Raw genomic sequence first — 19,282 nt, forward strand, 5'->3', positions numbered from 1 at the left:
TCTCAGGGCAGCATCTGGCCAGACTAGATCTCTTTCCTAGCGGCAGCCTGGCTCCTCCCCTGCCAGCCCTGATTCGCTCCTGGCTGGGAGGCAGGGTCTCCACTTAACCCCTTCCAAACCAGTTTTCTGGATTGCTAATAGTAATAACCAGCAGGGCCCACACCTCACAGTTGGCCTCGAGCTGTCACAACCTCTGCCTCTGAATTCTCACAGCGACCTTCCAGGTCAAGGTTTATCACTGCTGTTTCCTAGAGATAAGAAAAGTGAAGCTTAGAGAGAGGATGGTATCTTTCTAAGGTGACCCAGCTAAGGAATGGCAGGGTGGGGATTTGAACCCTGAGCTCCTGACCCTAATGCTTAGAACTTTCCACTGGTCAGCCCAGGGCAGGGGATTTGCTCCTGGCTGGGAGGCAGGGTCTCCTCTTAACCCCTTCCATCCACAGATGAGATAAGTCAGGTGGCATGTGGTTGAGAGTGGAGGGTATTGGGTAAGGTGCCCCAGCTGTTCCCAGGATTGGTCCCTCTTCCCTAACCCCCCACCCCCCGCCAATCTCATCCAGCTCCAGCTTTTCCAGGCCCATTCCTGGCACTTTACACTCAGGGGCACTGCTCTGCCCTTTCCTGGAGCTCAGTAGGAAGGGTCTGCAGGGCTGGGTCCTTACTACAGTCCATATAGGAGGTTCTTCCTGAGGGTGAACTGACCCTCCATAAGTCCACACCCCACTGAGGGTTCCCCCGATCAGTTCTCGATTAGTTCTCAGGGCTGTGCTCTCTTAGGGGAGTCAGGAATGTGAGGGAAAATCAGCCATTAACAAAACAGATAAGTAAAATATCTCATGTGACATTTGGCAATAATGCTCCGGGGAAGGGGAGGGTCTACAATGTTAAATGTTAAAGGCAGGCCTCCCTGAAAAGCTGACATTTGAGGTGAGAGAGTGAGCGGAGGGTGTTTCTAGGGTGCAGTCACTGGAGGCGGGGGAGCAGCCAGGGCACAGATTGTGGGTGAGGAGAGTGCCTGCCATGTGCCAGGCCTGGTGGACCTTGTTTTCATAGCACCACTCAGACTCCAGGCCAGAGGCTGACATAGCGGCAGAGATGGAAACAGGGAGCCTTGTTGGGCCAGGTGAGTCACGCAGGGGAGCCGCAATGGTGGTTTGGACCAGGATGGCAGGGGCAAGAGAGGTGAGAAGTAGTTGGATTCTGAATCTATTTGGAGCCGGGGCAAAACGACAGATTTGCTGATGGATTGGATGTGAGGTTTGGCCTGAGTCACAAGCAGGAGGGAGCTGCCATCAACTGAGATGAACTGAGAGGGGAGCTGATTTGGGTAAGAAGGTCAGGACTTTGGTTCTGAGACTAGGAGTTGTGTCCCACTCACCCTTCTCATCTCCAGCATAATAAATGTCCAATAGATGCTTGTTGAATGAGTGAATGAATGGATATGGACAAAGTTGAGAGGGCTAGGTGGCCAAGGCCAGCTGATGAGGGGCTTGTGGGGGGACACTAATCCTGTTCCAGCCTCCCCACCCCCAGCCCTGGGCCCCCAGGCTGGCTGGTGCCCACGCCCATACTGGCCCTCTCCCTCCTTTCATCCCTGCAGGGGGAGCTCTCAGGCCAGCTGGGGCCTGGGCTTGTCTGAGTGAGTAACACAGTTGCCCTGGGGCTCAGATGGAGGAAGAGAAGGCATGGCATCCTGGCAGGCAGGACTGTACTGGGCTCATCCTAAAAATACATCTCTGGTCTCTGCCAAGGCCTCCGGGGCCTCCATCAGGTTCTTCAGGGCTCATCAACGCCTCCAGGAGTTCCATCTCATACCTGGGCTCTGATCAATGGGACAGAAGCCAACACTTTGCAGAGAGGAAGCAGGACAGGGCAGGAAGGCAAGGTGGCAGTGAACAGGAGGAGGAAGGAGAGGAGGAGAAAGAGAGGGCCTGGGGTCTGGTTTCTGGGAGGCTTCTGGGAGGAGGCAGAAGTCTTGTTTCCTGCAGGGCAGGGTTGAAGCAGGCCTTTCTGTGGATGTAGGGACAAGGAGGTGCTCTGGATGGCATCCGGGAGCTTGAGTGCTGCAGTGTTTGTTTCATTGCCATGGTGGCATCATGCTGCCTGGGGGCTGCCTGGGGGCTACCTGAGCATGGGGTTGCTTCCTGTCTGAGGTGCCAAGTGTCATAGAGGCCAAGGTGCCCAGGTAGGAGCTGACATCACTGTGTTTGACCTGAAGTGTTCCCTCTTTGCACGCTGACTCTGCCTCCCTCCCAGCCTTCCCTCTCTGGGTTGGGCCTGAAATCTCCAGAAGGACTGTAGCTAGTCTCCCAGGAGGAGGGGGCCTGGAGCACTACATAGGGCATTTAACAAGCTTGCGTTCCTGTACAAGCAACCTCACCTCTCTGTGCTTCTGCTTCTTCATCTGTAACATGCTAGTAATAGCTCCTTCCTCAAAGACTTGCTGGGAAGATGATTAGATGAGCTCATGAATGTATGGCAGTTAGAACACCATGCCTGAACTTCAGGCACCTGACAAAATGACATCCTCTGCTCCATCTCAGATCCTGGGGCAGTGAGCTGACTTGCACAAGGGACACTGAGCTGTCTACCTGGGTAGATGAGGACCAGGACTTGGGTTTTCCTTCCTGGGCCTGTGTTCTTCCTGCTGCATTCCCATCTCTGTTCCGGAAGAAAGAAGACACTTGGAGCTGCAGGAGGCAATCACCGTGGAAACCCATCTGCTGCTTCTGTTTGTTCCTCCAGCTCTGAGCTGTCTAGTGTCTCACTGCAGAATTGACAAGTGCGGGGGTTGGAGATTGCGGGGGGCTCTGGGGTCTCAGCTCTCACTTGCTGGAGCACAGATAACCCCAAACTATGGTGAATCCCCACAGGGCCCTGTGATATCAATCCAGCTCCTGCTAAAGTGAGTCTACCCCTCTAGGCCCCCCAAGGATGCATGGCAGTATCCACAGCGGGTAACTCACACCTGGATCCCACCTGTGAGAGGGCCAAGGGAGCAGCCCAGGGGACCCAGAGAGGGGAGTTGGGGAAAGCAGGTCTGGCTAGTGACCTCAGCCAAGTCAGATCCTTTTCTCTGGGCCGTCAATTTCTCTCCATCAGTCTAACACGGTAACAGGGCTAGGCTTTTCAGAACAAAAAGATTGGGAATTCTTACTCAGAAGTAATCCACATCCAGGTTGCAGGTTGAACTTTCCCTCTCCCATCCTGTCAACACTTGACTTTGTTAGGGAAAAGTATACAAAACTTGGAAGTGAGGCAATGGGAAGACTGTGACCTTCATCCATCCACTGGAGCATCATCTAACAAGCCCCGAGGGTCATGTGACTCCCTATGTATTAGGATCCAGACATTTTATAAGCCTAAGTGCAAAGATGATAACTCATAGAAAACAGATAACATATACAAATATTTTTGTCCAATAGTGACACAAATGATTTCTGACCAGTAGAGATCACCCCAAGGATTATAGTCATGCACTGGAGAGCATTTGCCAGTTGGGAATCTGACTAGCAATCTTATTTCAGCCTTCTCTGTGCTTTGTTGACTATTACCAACAAGTCCTCTTTGTCCTCCTTTGTCATCCGGAGAGATTTCTCATATGAGTGAGTGAAATGCAACTTTAACAGGTGGTCACTATGTATTTGTATGCTTTTTTTTTTTTTAACACTTAGAAGACTGTGAGTCACTGAGCCTCGTTTCTTCTAAAATGAGGAATTCTCGGGAGGGGCTTACAGATTTGCTGACCATGTGCCAGACACTGTTGAGCTCTTTAGATCTGTGATTTCATTTAAGCCTTGCAGCAAAAATGCCAGGGCGGCTATTCGCCCCATGTTACAGGTGAGGTTAATGAGGTTCAGAGAGGTGAAGCAATTGCTCCAAAGCTTCACAGCCAGTGAATAACAGAGCCTGGATTTGAACTGTGGGGCTCCTTGAATGAGATAACATGTGGGAAAGTGATTGGTAAACTCTACACGTATGCACACATGTGAATAATTTCAGTCAGCCTGAGGCTGCCTTCTAACCAGCCACACCACATGCAGTTCAGGGTCTGGGCTCCCCTCCCCTGGGAGGTGGGCCTCTGCTTCCTGCAGGGTAGGTTTCTGTTATCCAGAGAAAGCCAGAAGAGATTGAGGTGAGCAGGCATCGCTTGTCCAACCCCTTACAAACAGGACACCATCCCTGCCAGAACGTACAGGCTGAGGCTGAGTTTTCAGCCCTGACTGCTCCTTTGGGGCCCATTCCTGGGGCAGAGGTCTGGGGTGGAAGCTGGGAAACAGCAGAGCTGGACAGGCCAAGTGAAGTAAATTTCAAACCCTGATTCTGAAGTCATTCTATGCCATCCTCTTGAATATTTCACCTGAATTAGACCCTCTCTGAAAACTCCAGGAGCCATGCCCAGCCTCCCCTAGTTCCTGGAGTCTCCCAGAGCAGCCCACATCCAGATGCTTCCACCTCAGCCCTGGGTGCCAAGGGGTTAATCACTGAGGGCAGCTTGGCAAATGTTTACCTAGCAGGCAGGCTGCTAGGAACTCCAAGTAATTAACAGCCTGCTTTCCAAAGCCAAGGCAGGAAGATTTATTTCACCTCTCCTCCCTCCCCAGGGATGCTGCTTGGCAGAGTAAACACAGCTTTCAGCTGGCTCTTTGAGGAAATGCCCAGAAGAGGGGTAGGAGCTGGGGGCAGGGATCAAGCCCAGAGGTAGGCTCTGAGGAGGAGACGAAAGGTGCTCAATGCCATTTTTCTGGAGTTTGGGCCCCATCTTGGGAGCCTGGCCTAGATGGACATTCCTTAAAACATGATAATTGTTGCTATAATTGTTGAGACCCTTTACATACATCGTCTCATTTAATTCTCACAAGCACCAGAAGGGCGACGTGTTCTTACCTCTGCTCCAAATTAGGAAAGGGAGATGTAGAGGGGAAATCACTTGTCTACGGTCAGCTGGTGGGTGGTAGAACTGGGACCAAACCTCAGTCTGCTTGACATCAGATCCACGGGCTTTCTAAATTCCCTCACGGAAGAAGAAGCTATCAATTTGTTGGGCACCTACTATGTGCCAGGCACTGTGTTGGACACTTTATTTCAATCTCTAATCCAGAAGTATTTCCTAGAATCTCTTTACCATGCTATTAGCATCAAAAGAGTGAGATAGTACAGTTCATAACTGGGGAAGGAAACACAAGTGTGAACCTCAGAAATAAGAACAGGATGGACCTCAAGTTGCCTCTTGTAATCCAAAGGCTTCCTCATTGGATGTCCATCAGGTCCTGTGGCTCCACCTCCATGCAGACCCTGGCGGTAGCTGGGCTCCCACCTCCCCTGCTCCTCAATAGTCCAGGCCACCATCATTTCACATCTGGATCATTGCACTGGCCTCTGGTCTCTCATTTCTTCTTGTCTCACAAAAATATGGTCTCCTCACAGCAGCCAGAGGATTTGTTAAAATGTAGATAAACCCCATCCCTCCTTGGCTGTAACTCTGTATTAACCATATCATCTTAGTTTCTGTGTTTTGATTTCGCACTGGGGTCTGGGGACCCTTGAGAGGCTGCCCCTCCCCGGGTTATCCAGACAGGAAACAACTCAACCTTGAGCTTGCTTTCCAAATGCAAACCAACCAATTCAGAGCCCATATGCTGTTACCTCCTCTATTGGGCTTTCGCCCTCAGGGCCACTATTCCCCTGCCCTGCGTCCCCCAGGCTCAGGTAAGAGACAGGGATAGCTCCAATGCCTCAGAGCCCATTGAAATTATCAACGCCAGCCAATTCTAAGCCTGCTTGCTGCCTCACCCATTCCTCCCATGGAAACCACAGTAAAGGCCCCTACCTGTGTTTTCCCCTCCCTCTGCCTCCGACTGACCCTAGTGTTTCCCCACATGGCCCCACCCCCTTGGCATGGTGTGCCCCCTGCTCTCAGGATCTGTGAGTATAACTAATTGTTCTTTTCAGTGGCAGTCATCTCCTCGTCTGTTGGCCTCACCATACCTAAATAAGAATAAAATCTGTATTTAAAACAAACTCCCCCAGTGGCTTCCATTACACAGAATAAAATTCAGGCTTCTTTCAAAGACTAGAAAGCTCTCCATGATCTGGCCCCTGCCTGCCCTCTAGACTTTGTCTCCTGCCCCCTTCCCAGGCCACCGTGCTCTAGACCCAGCAAAGCCATTTCCACCTTAAGACCTTCCTCCTGGCTGTTCCCTCTGTCTGGAACCTTCTCCAGGAGCTCAGCATGGGTGGCTTCTTACCAACATGCAGGGCTCATGTCACCTTCTCAGAGAGGCCTCTGAGCACTCACCATCAGGGGGTAATAATAGCTGGCACTACTCGCATGTGTCCATGTGCCAGGCACCATTTTATGTCCTTTCCATGTATTCACTCTTCGAATCCTTACAACAACCCTATAAGGTAGGTATATTATTTCCATTTTAGCAAATGAGGAAACTGAGACTCAGAGAGGTTAAGTGACATGACCAATGTCTCACAGCTAACAGGTAGAAGAGCTGGGATTCAAACTCAGCAGCCCATTTCCAGAGCCTACATTCTGAACCTGAACCTTATCTCCTGGTGCAGAGTCAGTTTACAATAACTATTATTATTACTGTTGTTGTTTTAACGGAGGCTGAATTTCACCCACCCACACTCTTTAACTGAGTTTGGATTCCTTTAGGCGGGCCACTGACTGTCCAGTTTGCCCCAGTCCTTCCTGTTCCCCACTATCTTACACCAATTTACCCAACTTGCTTGGACCCTAAAGGCATTCACATTTGCAGCCTCTGCTCTGGGTGCCTCTTACTCATTCACTCACTCTTTTAACCAACACACTGTGCCACGGGCTGTGCTAGGCCCACAGGGACGAATAAGAGAGCATCCATGCCAGTGGCTGTGTTCAGAGACCTGCACACAGGTCACTTCACTGCATTGTTATGTGCACTGTCAACAGGATGTCAACGGGTGTTAGGGAAGCACCGAACGGCACAGGGGGATTCAGCCAGGGAGGATTTCCCAGAGAAAGTGACATCTCTGCTGGGTTTGAAAGATTGGACAGGAAGCAGATGGGAAAGATGCAGCCCAAGCAAGTGGAGGGAGCACAAGCAAACATATGGAGGTGGCGAGTGCACGTATGTCTAAGGACCAGCTTGTCACTTTGGATGAGAAGGAGGAGTGAATCTGATCTTGAAGGGCTTCCAGGCTTCTGGAAGGACTGCAGCTTTTTGTTGTGGAGTCTGAAAGCAGCCTAGGAGGATTTTAAGCAGGGACCAATGCAGGGATTTGAAGCGTTGTTGGTAAGGGTTCCACCCCTCACCCACCCCCACTTTTCCCAACCTGCCTTGAGAACTTTGTCCCCAGCTCAGGTTCTGCAGGCTGGTGAGCCTTTATCAGGCATTTGATGGGCTTGGTGATGACAAGACTAGGGGCCAGGAAGAAAAGATTAAGAGTGGGAATTCAGGCCTCCCTTGGCCTCTGGACATCCCTGAACTGGCCTAGCCTCCAAGAATCATTTTTGATGAGAGATTCTGGGAAGCAGGCCATTGCTAAGGCCAAGCAAACTCCCAAAACCATGGAAGGAGCCGGAAAGTAGAAAGTAGTGCCTTCACCAGTTTTCCCTTCCCAAGTCGGGGTGGGCAGGATGCCCAGCCTCTTCATTTGCAGGAAGCCCCCTCAACCTGGCCTCCCTCCTCTGGGCTCTGTAGTCCCTGCTCCTCCCAGCTGGGGCTCTGGCGATGGCCTTGGGGGACATCTCTGAGCTGTACAGTTAGGCTCCTCTCTGAGAGGGGAAATGTTGGAACACCTTTAAAGACCCCAATTCCCATCCTTTCCCTCCAGCCCAGAGTCAAGGTATGGCAGCAGAGTAGGTAGATCTGCATTTTGGTCCTGGCTTTGCCAGTTATAATTTATAAAATTCGGATAAGTCCCCTGGCCTCTGTGACTCTCTGTGTCCTGACCCACAAACTAAGAATGGTACCACTGATGTCTCAGAATCTTTGTGCCAACTGAACAAGATAGCACTTGCCAAGCACTTGACACAAACATGATTCTTATCAGTGCTGGACACTGGTGGCTGGAGTTCATCAGGTGGAGGGTGTTGGGATGGAATGAAGTGGACATTGGATGGAGCACAGTGGATTCAACACATGTTTTGGCAGAGGAGACAGCACTTGCAAAGGCATAGAGGGTGACAAGGCATGGCAAGGTGGGAGAATGTTATGTCCTCAAGCACTTCACTGTGCTTGAAGCATGGGGTGGCTGGAGTTCTCCCAAAAGCAGATCCTAAGACTTGGGTGGTCACAACCTATTTGAGAGATGATTTCAAGAAGCAGAAGTGAGGGCATGGAGAGTGAAACGGGGAGGGGAGAAAATAAGACAGGGCTCATTAATGTGCAGCTTGCTGCCATTAACAACTGGGTTCGGTTCCCCTGGAAACTGTCTAAGAGACAGTGTGAAATGCACCTTGGAATCCCCCTATCTGAGGATGGGGAGTCGTCAACTTCCTTGAAGACTGAAGGTCACCCTCGGGGGTGGGGTAGCACATTCCTCTCCCTTCCTGGTTCATAGACGCCTGAGAAAACCCTGGGGCAAGGAAGCAGAGAGAAGCAGGACTCTGAGTGGAGGGGCTCACACCTGCTGGAAACTACCACACGGGCAGGGGGGCTCAGAGCAGGGATGAGGTGATATGAGGCAGGTATCAACACTGTCAGCTCTTACCTCTTTGAGCCTCTGTTTTCTTGTCTGAAAAACAGAAAGAATATGACACGCCTCCCAGGAGGATTAAATGAGGTAAAGTATTTGAAAGTTCCCAATGACATGTCTGACACATAGTAGGTAATCAAGAAATGGTTGGTACGGTTGGGCTCAGCTCAGATGCCAGCTCCTCAGGAACTCCTTCCCTGACCATCCTATTGAGAGCCGCTCACTTCTTTTATTCTCCATCGAAGCATCGTATTTCCTTTAGAGCATTTAACAGTATGCAATTATCTTGGTTATGTATCTGTTTATTATCTGTCTCTCCTCAACAGAATGAAAGCACCACGTGTGTAGGGAATTAATCCCTCTATTCACTGCTTGATTTCCAGCACTTATTATTGTTACTATAGTTTAATAATAGAGAAGGACAGTTACTCTTCTTGATCTTTGTTAAGCATGTACTCTACCTGTTAACAGGATGTTAAAAGACAATTCATCTGGACTCCAACTGGGTTCCAATGAGATGATAGAAAAATAGTGTTTCCCTCTGGGGGTTGAATGATTGTAAACTGAGAGGGGACATGAGGCAGTCTTTTGGGGGTGTTAAAAATGTTCTACATTTCAAACTAGGCAATGGCTATATCAAACTTTTTTAAAAGGTTAAGCTGTACATTTATGGTTAGTGCACTTTATACACTATATTGTATGCATATTATAGTTTGATTTTAAAAAGCGTGGTCCACCAACTTCAGCAGGTAGTGGGGAGAAGAGGAAATCCAAAGCTGGTCACTCAAATGCCAACTTAACATAACTTGGCAACAAGGTAAAGGCTGGAGTGGGATGGTAGCCAACTGGAAGTGATCCCAGGGCCCTTGGAGGATGGGATCTAAATGAAAGCCTGGAAAATCAACCACTTTCTGAAAAGTTAGAAGCATTTGGCTTGTTTATTCCCCCCAAAAAGACTAGATTGGAAGGAAATATAATGGAACTCAAGTATTTTATTTTGCGACAGCAGTTTGGGCCCAAGGTAGATCTTCCTAACAAAGGAGGTAAAGGAAGCTGAGACATTCCTGTCCCTGGGAAGTTTAAAACTTTGTTGGCCAGCGACTGTCCCCAGCATGGCCTAGTCTGGGAGTAGGAGACAGAGAAACAAACTCCAGCTGCCCCTCTCATGACTAAGGACTCTGGTTAGCCCAGCATGTTCTGGGCCAGCTGCAGAACACTGATTAATTAGCCAAAGAGTGCCATCTCTGATCTGCACTAAGCTTTTTATGTTGTACTGTCACTGCCACCAACCACAGCTTAATTAAATCCGGAGCTTAATTACCACAGTGCACTGCTGCCATCAGTCTCTTCCTGATGAGTTTATCTTGGCTTCTGGAAGGAATGTGGGGTGACAGTGTGTCAGGAGGAGAGGAGAGTCTAAAGAAGCCTGAAGCATGGAACCTGAACTTTGGTGATTTGCAGATATGAGGGTTGGGCTGATGGAGGGATCAGCTACAGGACTAAGCACCTGACCTCAAAGAGCTCACAATTTATTGGAGAGTTAAGACCTCCCACCTACGAGACAGCACAGGGCAGAGTGAGGTGAGCTCCCAAATATCCCAGCAACTGAGAGGGGCAGAGGAGAATCAGAAGCTTCATGGAGAGGAATTTCAAAGGAAGAACAGGATTAGACAGAAAAACAGGCAGGGCAAAGTGCCTAGTGAAGGTATGAGCATGAATAAAAGTGTGGAGGTAACAATGAGAACCTGCACATCACTCCTGAAGATGTGGTCCTGCCTTCCACTTCAGGTGTGCCTCTCTACTCCATCCCTCACACTCCGCTCCAGCCAGAGTGTAAAACATTCTTCCCACTCACTATATACCTGGCTAAGTTCTATTCCTTCAGTTCTCAATTTTAACATTTTTCTAAGATCGCCAAGAAGCTTTGATGACACAGCCCCATTTCCCCCAAGCCTTGGACAGGTGTCCATTTTCAAGAAGGCTCCCATAACGTTTTCCCCCATTAAATTTTGTATCATTGTGTAATTATTCATTTGTCGGAATCCTCTGCTGGACTGTAATTCTTTTGAGGCTAGAAACAGTAATTTGTTCACCAGTATGTCCCTAAGAACCAGCATAGGGCAAGCAAACTGAGGATGATTGGAGGGGCTGGGGCTGGAAGGGCGGGGAGGAATCTCTCACGTTCCTCTCGGTTCTCAGCCATGAGTTTCTGGAGAAGGACAAGGGAATTATCATTAAGTGTCAAAAGATACAAATGTGCCCGTAATTTGATCCGTCTTATACTCTCACAGGAAGCAAAGTGGGGGAACACAAAACAAGCTCAGATCTCCTCCCCATCTCCCCGAGAACAAAGTGATGCCACGGTTGTCTCCAGGCACGCCCAGGAACTATTTGAGGGACTGTGAGGCGGAGGGTTACTAACCGGGACTATAAGCAGTAACTCTCCGCTCGGGCCTTGTACTCGTGGCGGTGGCTTCTCAACCACCAGGGGGCGGAATCGCACCGCAACCAGGAGGACCTTGGCGGTTTTCAACCAACGAGGAGGGGCCGCACACAAGTCTGGGAATTACAGCCCCAGGGTTGTAGTGTGCATCTTGCGCGGTGCACCTTGGGAGTTATAGTTCCGGGCAGAGAGGCGGAAAATGCTTTTAAGCGCTGATGTTGAGTTCTGGAAACTACGACTACCGAAGCGCTAGAGGCTCCTGGGCAGTTTTTTGTTTCCGTCGAGTTGACCGGCTGGGCTGCTTCTGAGGAGTTAACTTGGCTGGGTAAGTTTGTTTGGAGAAAGCTTCTATTCTGAACTGAGGTGTCTGCGGACTTTTTCAAATTCCAGCCTGGTTTGGGTGCTCCTCGTCTCAGTTCCAGAAACTCCACGTTAGTCTTTCAACCTTTCTGTTTCCTAGTGAGACGCCTCCAGTATCCAGCCGCACCCTTAATTCTCCCGCTGTCGTCTTGCGCTCTCACTCTGGCACCCCTGGAATGCCACCCTCGCTCTCGCCTGAGCCCTGAGCCCACAGCATCGCCTCTCTGAAACCTGGGATTCTTTGTGCTCCACACCTCCGATGTGCTTCACTCTTACCCTCACTTTCCTGTTTCTCATGTTAGTTTGTGGAAGAAGGGTCGACATTCCTTCTTCCCAATCCACGGAAGAGCCCAGGGCCTGAAGTTAGCCGACCCGGCCTTTATTCCAGCTCTGCAGCCCTCTCGGTGTGTGACCTAGGGCAAAACTTAAAGCCTCTCTGGGACTCACTCTCTTCATGTACAAAATGGAGATGACAGTTGCTCTCGCGGTCTTAGGTTGGGGCTGTGTTGTGGAGCCAATATGCTAATATGTGTGAGAAAGTACTCTATAAACTGTGAAGCCTCCACAAGCGAGAGAGATTGTTTTTACTATAATTATTAATGCTGTGGAATACTGTCATCTTGGCTTCTTTTATAGCTCTGCCTCCTTGTTGCTCAAACTGGCCCCTTAAGCACTTGGTGTCTCCATTCTCTAAGAACAGGATATTTCCTCACTTCCCCAGAGACCAAAGTTTACAGAGCTTTGTCTGAAAGGAAGCCCCAGAGAATTGCTTATCTTGGACTCTGTCCTGAAATAGCCAGTGATGAAAACTCCAGCAGCTGGCAGAAGGGTGGTTCCTGCTCACTGGAAACAAGGCCCCAGCAGGAGATGAACAGCTGCAGTGTAAGCCCTATTCATTCCCTCTGGACTCTTTTGGGCCTGTTTAGTAGACTCTGGTTTTGGTAGGGGTGTGTCAGACCCAAAAAGTCTGGGAGGAAAGAAACCGTTTTGTCAAAAGGTTTCATCCAGAAAACCAGAAAAATCCAGGGTAGAGGGAAAAAATTTTTTTTTGGCTGTGTATGATAAAAGAGAAACATACCATTGTTAATTAATTCCTAATATTTTGTGAGCACTTAAAGTGTACCAGGCCCTAGGCAATATCAATTTTCTTATTAAATTTCACTTATGATGTGTCCTCATTTTACTTATAAAGGAGCTTAGGCTCAGAGAGGTCATGTAGTTAGTTATAGTTCTAGTGCCTTCTGTATGTCAGGTACTTTGCATACATTCATTTAATCTTCATCAACTTCATGAGTGATTATTATTTTTTATCATGTGAGAAATTTTCAGAGGCTTAGAATTGAAGGAGCTTCCTCAAGATCACACAGCCAACTGAGCAGTAGAGAAGGAATTCAGACTGTCACCAAGGCCTTTCTTTTCCCACTATACCACATAACCTAATTTTTAGATTAAGAAGACAGGGATTAAAGAATTGAGAGTGTTTAAATCAAAGCCAAATAAACATTTATTGGGTCCCTACTATGTGGGGAAAGAATGAGGATAGATGCTTTGACCTACAAAGAAATATAAAACGCAATCTACCTCTGTAGTATATCTGAAGACATAAGTGTATAAAAAATTAAATAACATTCATTGATAAATTGATTATTGAGACCGATTATATGCAAGGCACTACATTAAGCCTAGTAACTGACAGGAACATGCCTCTAGGTGGCCATAGGGATTAAACCAAGTGATATCATAGTCATTATCATTTCATTAATTTAAACATGGTGGACTGAAACACCATATAAACCCAGTAGAGGTTTTTTGCATACACACGTGTCTGAATAAAAGAAAAGTCCTGTGTACCATCTGGACCACAGGTTCTCGAACCTTGGGGATAGGAAAGTTTGGGAAGCTTTGTAAACCAATTGACCTCTGAGAATGGGGACCCTAAAATCTTTATTTGGAAAAATTTTCCAGGTGATTGTGTTGATAGATTCAGGAACCTCTGTTGTAGATTCTGCTTGGACCACTTATTATAGGCAAGTCACTGATTGAAAACTGCTAGAATAGGTACTAATTCAAGAGCTGTCTTGACGCAGCCTGTGATTGGCTATCAGGTGAGGGATGCAGACAGTACTTAAGAGTTGAGCGGAGGGAAGGTTGAAATCACTGAGGATCAGAGATTGCACTGGGCTTTGATGGGCGGGGCAGGTTTGGATACGTGGAGAGGCTTCTAGACAGGCACCACCATGAATTGTATAGGTGAATCAAAGAAGGTAGAGACACCTGGGCTGATTTCCTTGGAGAGTTCCATGGCATTTATTAGAAATGACTCTGGATGCTCTGGGTCGATGTTTCTTAGTAAAATTTGAAAGTTAGATTGGATTTTTCTGTCTCTCCATTCTACTTGGGTATCAGTCAATGTGAGCCCAGGGAATGCAGATTCATATTCATGTTAGACTCAGTCTGGCCAATTAGCTTCTTCAATTTTATTTATTTCCACACTTAGTTTACTTGCTGACTTTTCTGAGAAATTTTCCAAGACTAGAGAGTTCTGCTCCCCTTCTGTTTGGCCGTTTTTGTGCCCCATTATCCTGATTCCTAGCCCATGCCGTGTTCTCTATTCAGGTTAAGACCAAAATCTCTTCCTATAAGAAGCTACTATCATTCTGATCACCCAGTCCTGAAACCTGACTCATCTTTGGCTCTTTCCTCTCCCTTGACTCCCCACATAGATGCCAAATCCTATTGCTTCTACTTTTCACTCAATCAACAAATATCTCCTGGATACTTACTAAGGGCCAGGTACTGCACTAGGTACTTTAAATGCATTATTTCGTTTTATCTCCATAGCAATTCTATGAGGATGGGAAGCATTCCCATTGTACAGTTGGGGAATCGGGCTTGGAGAGAGCAGATAAATTGCCCAGGGTAAGAAAGCTAGATAATGAAGGAGCTGGGCCTTAAACTTGGGACTTTCAGACTTAATATCTTTCATGTCTACAATAGATTCCAACTTCTTAGTCTAGCAGTTGAAGGAGTGCCACCCTCCAAATCTGGTCATCTCTTCCTTTTCTCACCTTGCACCCATCATGAACTACTCAAGGTTTCTCAAGTGTGCTTTCTTACCTGTATGCCTTTGCTTACACACTTTCTTCTACTTGAAAGTCAATTTCTGCACATTCTCTTGCCCTCCACTTCCAAGCTAAAGGAGCTCTTTCTTCTCGAACTCCCACAGTATTTTGCCTGACCCTCTTTTATGGCAGTTAGAACTGACACGTGGGTGGCGTGTTTTGTGTCCCCTCCCCCCACCTGTCATAGGTCCTTCGTGCATTTAACCTCAAGGGGAAAAGGTCAGGGTCTGAGACAAAGCAGCCTGCATTCAACTTCACTTTGGCTAAATGGTCCACTGACTGCATCAGGAGCTTAGCTTTAAAAAAAAAGAGAGAATTGGGTTTATTTTTAAATTTGCTCAGAGAAGCAAAATGAAACAGTCTGTAGTAGAAAGAGTATCACTTACTATCTTCCAAGTTAAATTGAATGACATTAGGATTATCAGTAGTCTTGAGTTTTCCATTAGACCAGACAATTAGAAGTTGGCAATGAGGAGATCTAGGTGTAAAGGTAGTTCTGCTGGTAACCTTGAGCAACTCACCTAACCTCTTAGGACCTTGACTTCTTCATTAGTAAATCATATTTAAGTATCGGGCTGGTGTGGGTTGGTGCAGGGGATAGTTTTGTGGCGAAGTGATATCTAAGGTCCCTTGTTGCCCAGACATGCTTTGACTTGAACTCTCTGATCCATCCCAGAGCATCTTAAAGAAAGCAGAATCATGTAATGACTACACATGTGGGTTTAGGACTCAGTATATCAGTTTAGATGCTTCTGGTTCAGGCAATAGAGATCTAAACCCAGTTGGTTTAAGCAAAAAAAGAGGTTTATTGACTCATGTAACTAGAAGGTCTAGGAGTGGGTCAGGTTTCAAGTACAGTCTAATCCAGACATTCTTAATGCTTCACAAATATGACTCCATTTCTCTGTGAGTCTCTAAGCTCTGCCATCCTCCACAGGTAGCTTCATCCACAAGGTAGCAAAGTGGCTGCAACAGTTCAAAGCTTCATACCTGCACATCACTCTAGTTCAAAACAAGAAGTTTTCCACTTCAACCAGCAAACTGAAGTCCTGGGCTTTACTCTGGTTGGACCAGCTTATGTCGTGAACCTACTGTTCATTGAAATACTGACAGAGATGCCAAGGGCTGATTGGCACAGGTCATTTGAGGCCCAAATCTAGAGGTTAAGGAAGTGTCAGCCCCACTTAAATCACAAGGCTTCTGCATCAAAAGGCAAGATAGAACGGATTTCAAGAAGTTTGGCCACATTCTGCATGACAACATTGCCCACAGTCAGATTCTGTCTCTCCTAGTTGTACATTCTTGGGTAAATTACCTAACTTTATTAAGCAACAGTTCCTCATTTGTAAGATGAGATAACAATACACATCCCAGAGGATTGTTGTAAGGATCCAATTAAATAATATGTGTATGTGGAGCACTTGGTGTAGTTCCTGGCAGAGTCAGTGTGCTGCTGCTACTGCTGGTGGTGCTGGTGATGTGATTGAAGAGGGGTGGAGAGAAATGGCATTGGCCCCAGTTTAAGAAGCAGCCAAGTTACAGGCCTATTTTCCAGTCAGAGCATGCACACCTGCCACGCTGAAGGCTCCTGTTTCATCAACTGCCCATGTCATACTCTTACCTATCTCTGCCCCTTTCTGCTCTTACGTCCTTTCTAGAAATGCTTTCCTTCTTCTCCCCTGTCCCTAAATCTTTCTCGTATTTCAAGGCCCAGCATAAGTGCCACTCTTGTAGTTAATAGTTTAGGTCAGTGATTTTGTATGTCTATAACTGTCTCTCCATGAGCAGGATCAGTGAGACTTAAGAACTCAGGTCTGGATTAGATAGACATGAGTTTGCCACTGGTAAGCAGTGTGAGTTGGGAAAGTTATTCAGCCTCTTCGTGCCTTAGTTTTCTCATCTGTACAAACAGTGTCTTAACAGTACTTTCTTCAGACGGTTGTAGAGGGAATGAAATGATGCTGCATGGGTAAAGTGTTTAGTTCAGTGCTGATACAGAGTAAATAACGGGTGTTAGTACTTATCGTCATTCCTAGCTTCATGAGGACAAGGTCTGTGTTATACTCTTTGCAGCAGTTACTGCTGTGCTGGGCACATCGTAGGTGCTGAGTAAACACTTGTTAGTGGTTTTGAGGAGTATGGAAGCTCTCTTTCCTTTTTGTGACCGTCTCCTCACCTCTCCACCACCACCAACAGAAAAAGCAGCCCCTAAACCTTAGTGAAGTCAATGTAGCAAGTGGATGATGTGGAAGATTGAATGAGTCACTGGCAGGGAGGATGCAGTGATGAGGGGTGGACGGGGGTGGCAGATGACATGAATAAGCAACAGGAAGCTGGGAGGAAACCAGCAAGAGGCTGTTCTGTGTTCCACCCTCCAGCCTTCAAGTTCAGCTGCGGCCCAAGTTGTCGTTCACTTCAGCTGGTGATGAAATGGGGGTCAGCCAGTCCGTGGGCTTTCCGCCTGTCTCAGGACCCCACCTCGTGGGCTGTGGGGATGTGATGGAGGGTCAGAGTCTCCAGGTAAGTGTCTCCAGCACATCTTCACTGCTTCTGTCTGCACCACTATCAGTAGCGAGTATGATGGTGCAATTCCAGGTGGGGGAACTAAGTTAGAGCTAGTTCAGATTTGGTTATAGACCCCCCAGGTCTCGTTTTCCTGACCTTTTTTCTTCCTCTTTCCAATTAAAAACATCTCAATAGACAAGAGATGCTGAGTTCTTTTTGCAGCTAGGAGGAGATGGGGGCTCTCAGATGTCTTGAGAGCAGGTGCCTGATCCTCGAAAGGATTTGAATCTCATCCTAATCTGAGCGTATGAAAGAAAGAGCAGTGGACCATTGACTTTTGACTCCCTGACCTGGGTAGGAAGACAGTCTCTGTTTCCCTTCTCCTGCCTTCGTCTGTTTTTCCCCTCCACTCTGGTTCAGGACTTTTCCTCCATTGGTTCCTAGGTTATTCTCTGGTGGCCCTTGAACTCCCCCTCTCCCCCGTGAGAGGCACCTACTTCCTGGTAACATCTCAGCTACTGCCATGTAAAGTGAGTGTGCCACTGCTTCCCAAGGGCCATCCGGGAGGATTGGCCTGGCTGACCCATGGATACCAGCACATTCAGCACAAGGGCTCATTTCTTGCTCCTGGGACTCCTCCAGGCCTGGACTCAGGGCCAGGTTTAAATCTTTAAGTGTCCCAAGTACTGGAAATATTTTAGTGCCCCTCAGATATAATTCAAAATACAGTTGGCTGTTTGAAATAACATAAGCCTTACATGTATGCTAAACATAAAATTGCTGCTTTCTAGATTTTTCTGAATGTGGAATTCAGGTATATGAATTGAAGCTAAAGTTTCCCTGTTTTGGTGCTTTGCTGGTACCCCAAAACCTGCTGAGTGTGTCTGTTGGGAAATCTGTCTGTGCTGGGGCTTCTTGCTCTGAGCAGCTGCTCTCTTTTCTTTCTTACAGGGGAGCTTCTTTCGACTCTTCTATCCCTGCCAAGAGGCAGAGATCACTGAGCAGCCCCTGTGGATTCCCCGCTATGAGTACTGCACTGGCCTGGCTAATTACCTGAAGATTAATAAGCGCTGGGGGGCTTTGCTGTTCAACCTGGCTGTGGGTAAGGACTGGCCTCAGGCCTAGATGCTCTCCCAGTTGCTTGGTTATGTTCCTAGGAGATCCCCCAGCAGACACGTACCTGATAGTTTGCGTTGTCTATCCCTTTTGTAGTGGGGCATCCATTAGCCAGTGTGGGATGGAGAGTTGGAGAGAATTACCTGTGTAAGAGCTTTGATTGTAGTTAGACTGTCCTGGATTTGAATCCAGACTTTATAATTTACTAGCTGTGGGACTTGGGCAAGTTATTTAACCTGTCTGAAGATCTACCTCTGCAAGGTTGTAGTGTGGGATGTATAAAAAACGTGCGCTCCAGTGCAGTGCTTGGGGTATAGAATATGTTCCATAAATGGTGCCTATTACTCATATACTCAGCATGTATTAGTGCCAGCTGTAGTGTAGATCAAAGAAACATTCTTAACTACCAAGGAGCACAACATCTCCTGCAGTTGCTCCCCTTGCTCTCCCCTCTTCTGAATCAGATCACATTGAATCATCCATTTCCCCCAAAGGCCCTACCATTAGGAACTCTACTCACTGCTTGGCATCTCAGGGATTTATCCAGTAGGTTGTTCAGTACTTCCCCCTTGGATTTCTCTTCCCATTTTCTGTTGTGTTCAGGCTCCCTAGGGGAGAGAAAGGGTAAGGACAGGTGATTGATTGTCCTGGGCTACTTGTGCAAAGGTGGTTTTCCTGAGAGGAGGGCTGCATGTCCCCGCTATGCCTGTCCCTTGGCTGCCCTTGGGATTATAGTTTTGGGGCAGCTGGAGATTCTATAGCCCATGTCTCTGCTAGGATCTTGTCGCCTGCCTGTTCACTGGAATGGCCCCTTTAAGACAAAGGACTCTGGATATCCCTTGATCATCTTCTCTCATGGCCTGGGAGCCTTCAGGTAAGAGCTGCTCTCTGCAGACTTTGTCAAATTTTTGGCCTTGCCTGGTGGCAGCTGCTGAGTCTTAACTTATTCTCAAAGGGCAGAGAGACACATATTTCCATCTGCCATCTGTCTTATCTACCATCTGCTTCATCCCCAAGCACTGGGTCCACCTTTTCTAGAAGGCCC

The 19,282-nt window shown here is 47.7% G+C and overlaps 1 protein-coding gene across 13 annotated transcripts in view; it reads left to right on the plus strand.

The window, feature by feature from the left end:
- Positions 1 to 11,224: 11,224 nt before the first annotated feature.
- Positions 11,225 to 19,282, plus strand: part of PAFAH2 (platelet activating factor acetylhydrolase 2) — a 59,162-nt gene continuing 51,104 nt past the window's right edge. For 3 of the 13 annotated variants that reach the window (XM_031683847.2, XM_031683848.2, XM_072975071.1), the window contains exons 1-4: positions 11,237 to 11,459; positions 16,995 to 17,136; positions 18,073 to 18,223; positions 19,015 to 19,111. In XM_031683847.2, coding sequence (XP_031539707.2) covers positions 17,047 to 17,136; positions 18,073 to 18,223; positions 19,015 to 19,111 — 338 coding nt within the window. In that variant the 5' untranslated portion in view covers positions 11,237 to 11,459; positions 16,995 to 17,046. Of the gene's footprint in view, positions 11,460 to 12,197; positions 12,377 to 16,994; positions 17,137 to 18,072; positions 18,224 to 19,014; positions 19,112 to 19,282 lie in introns of those variants that run through there. The other 10 variants (XM_015239986.3, XM_072975072.1, XM_031683843.2 and 7 more) reach the window with 9 other exon arrangements.

The sequence above is a fragment of the Vicugna pacos genome, chromosome 13 (genome assembly GCF_048564905.1).
Source record: "Vicugna pacos chromosome 13, VicPac4, whole genome shotgun sequence".
Classification (NCBI taxonomy): domain Eukaryota; kingdom Metazoa; phylum Chordata; class Mammalia; order Artiodactyla; family Camelidae; genus Vicugna; species Vicugna pacos.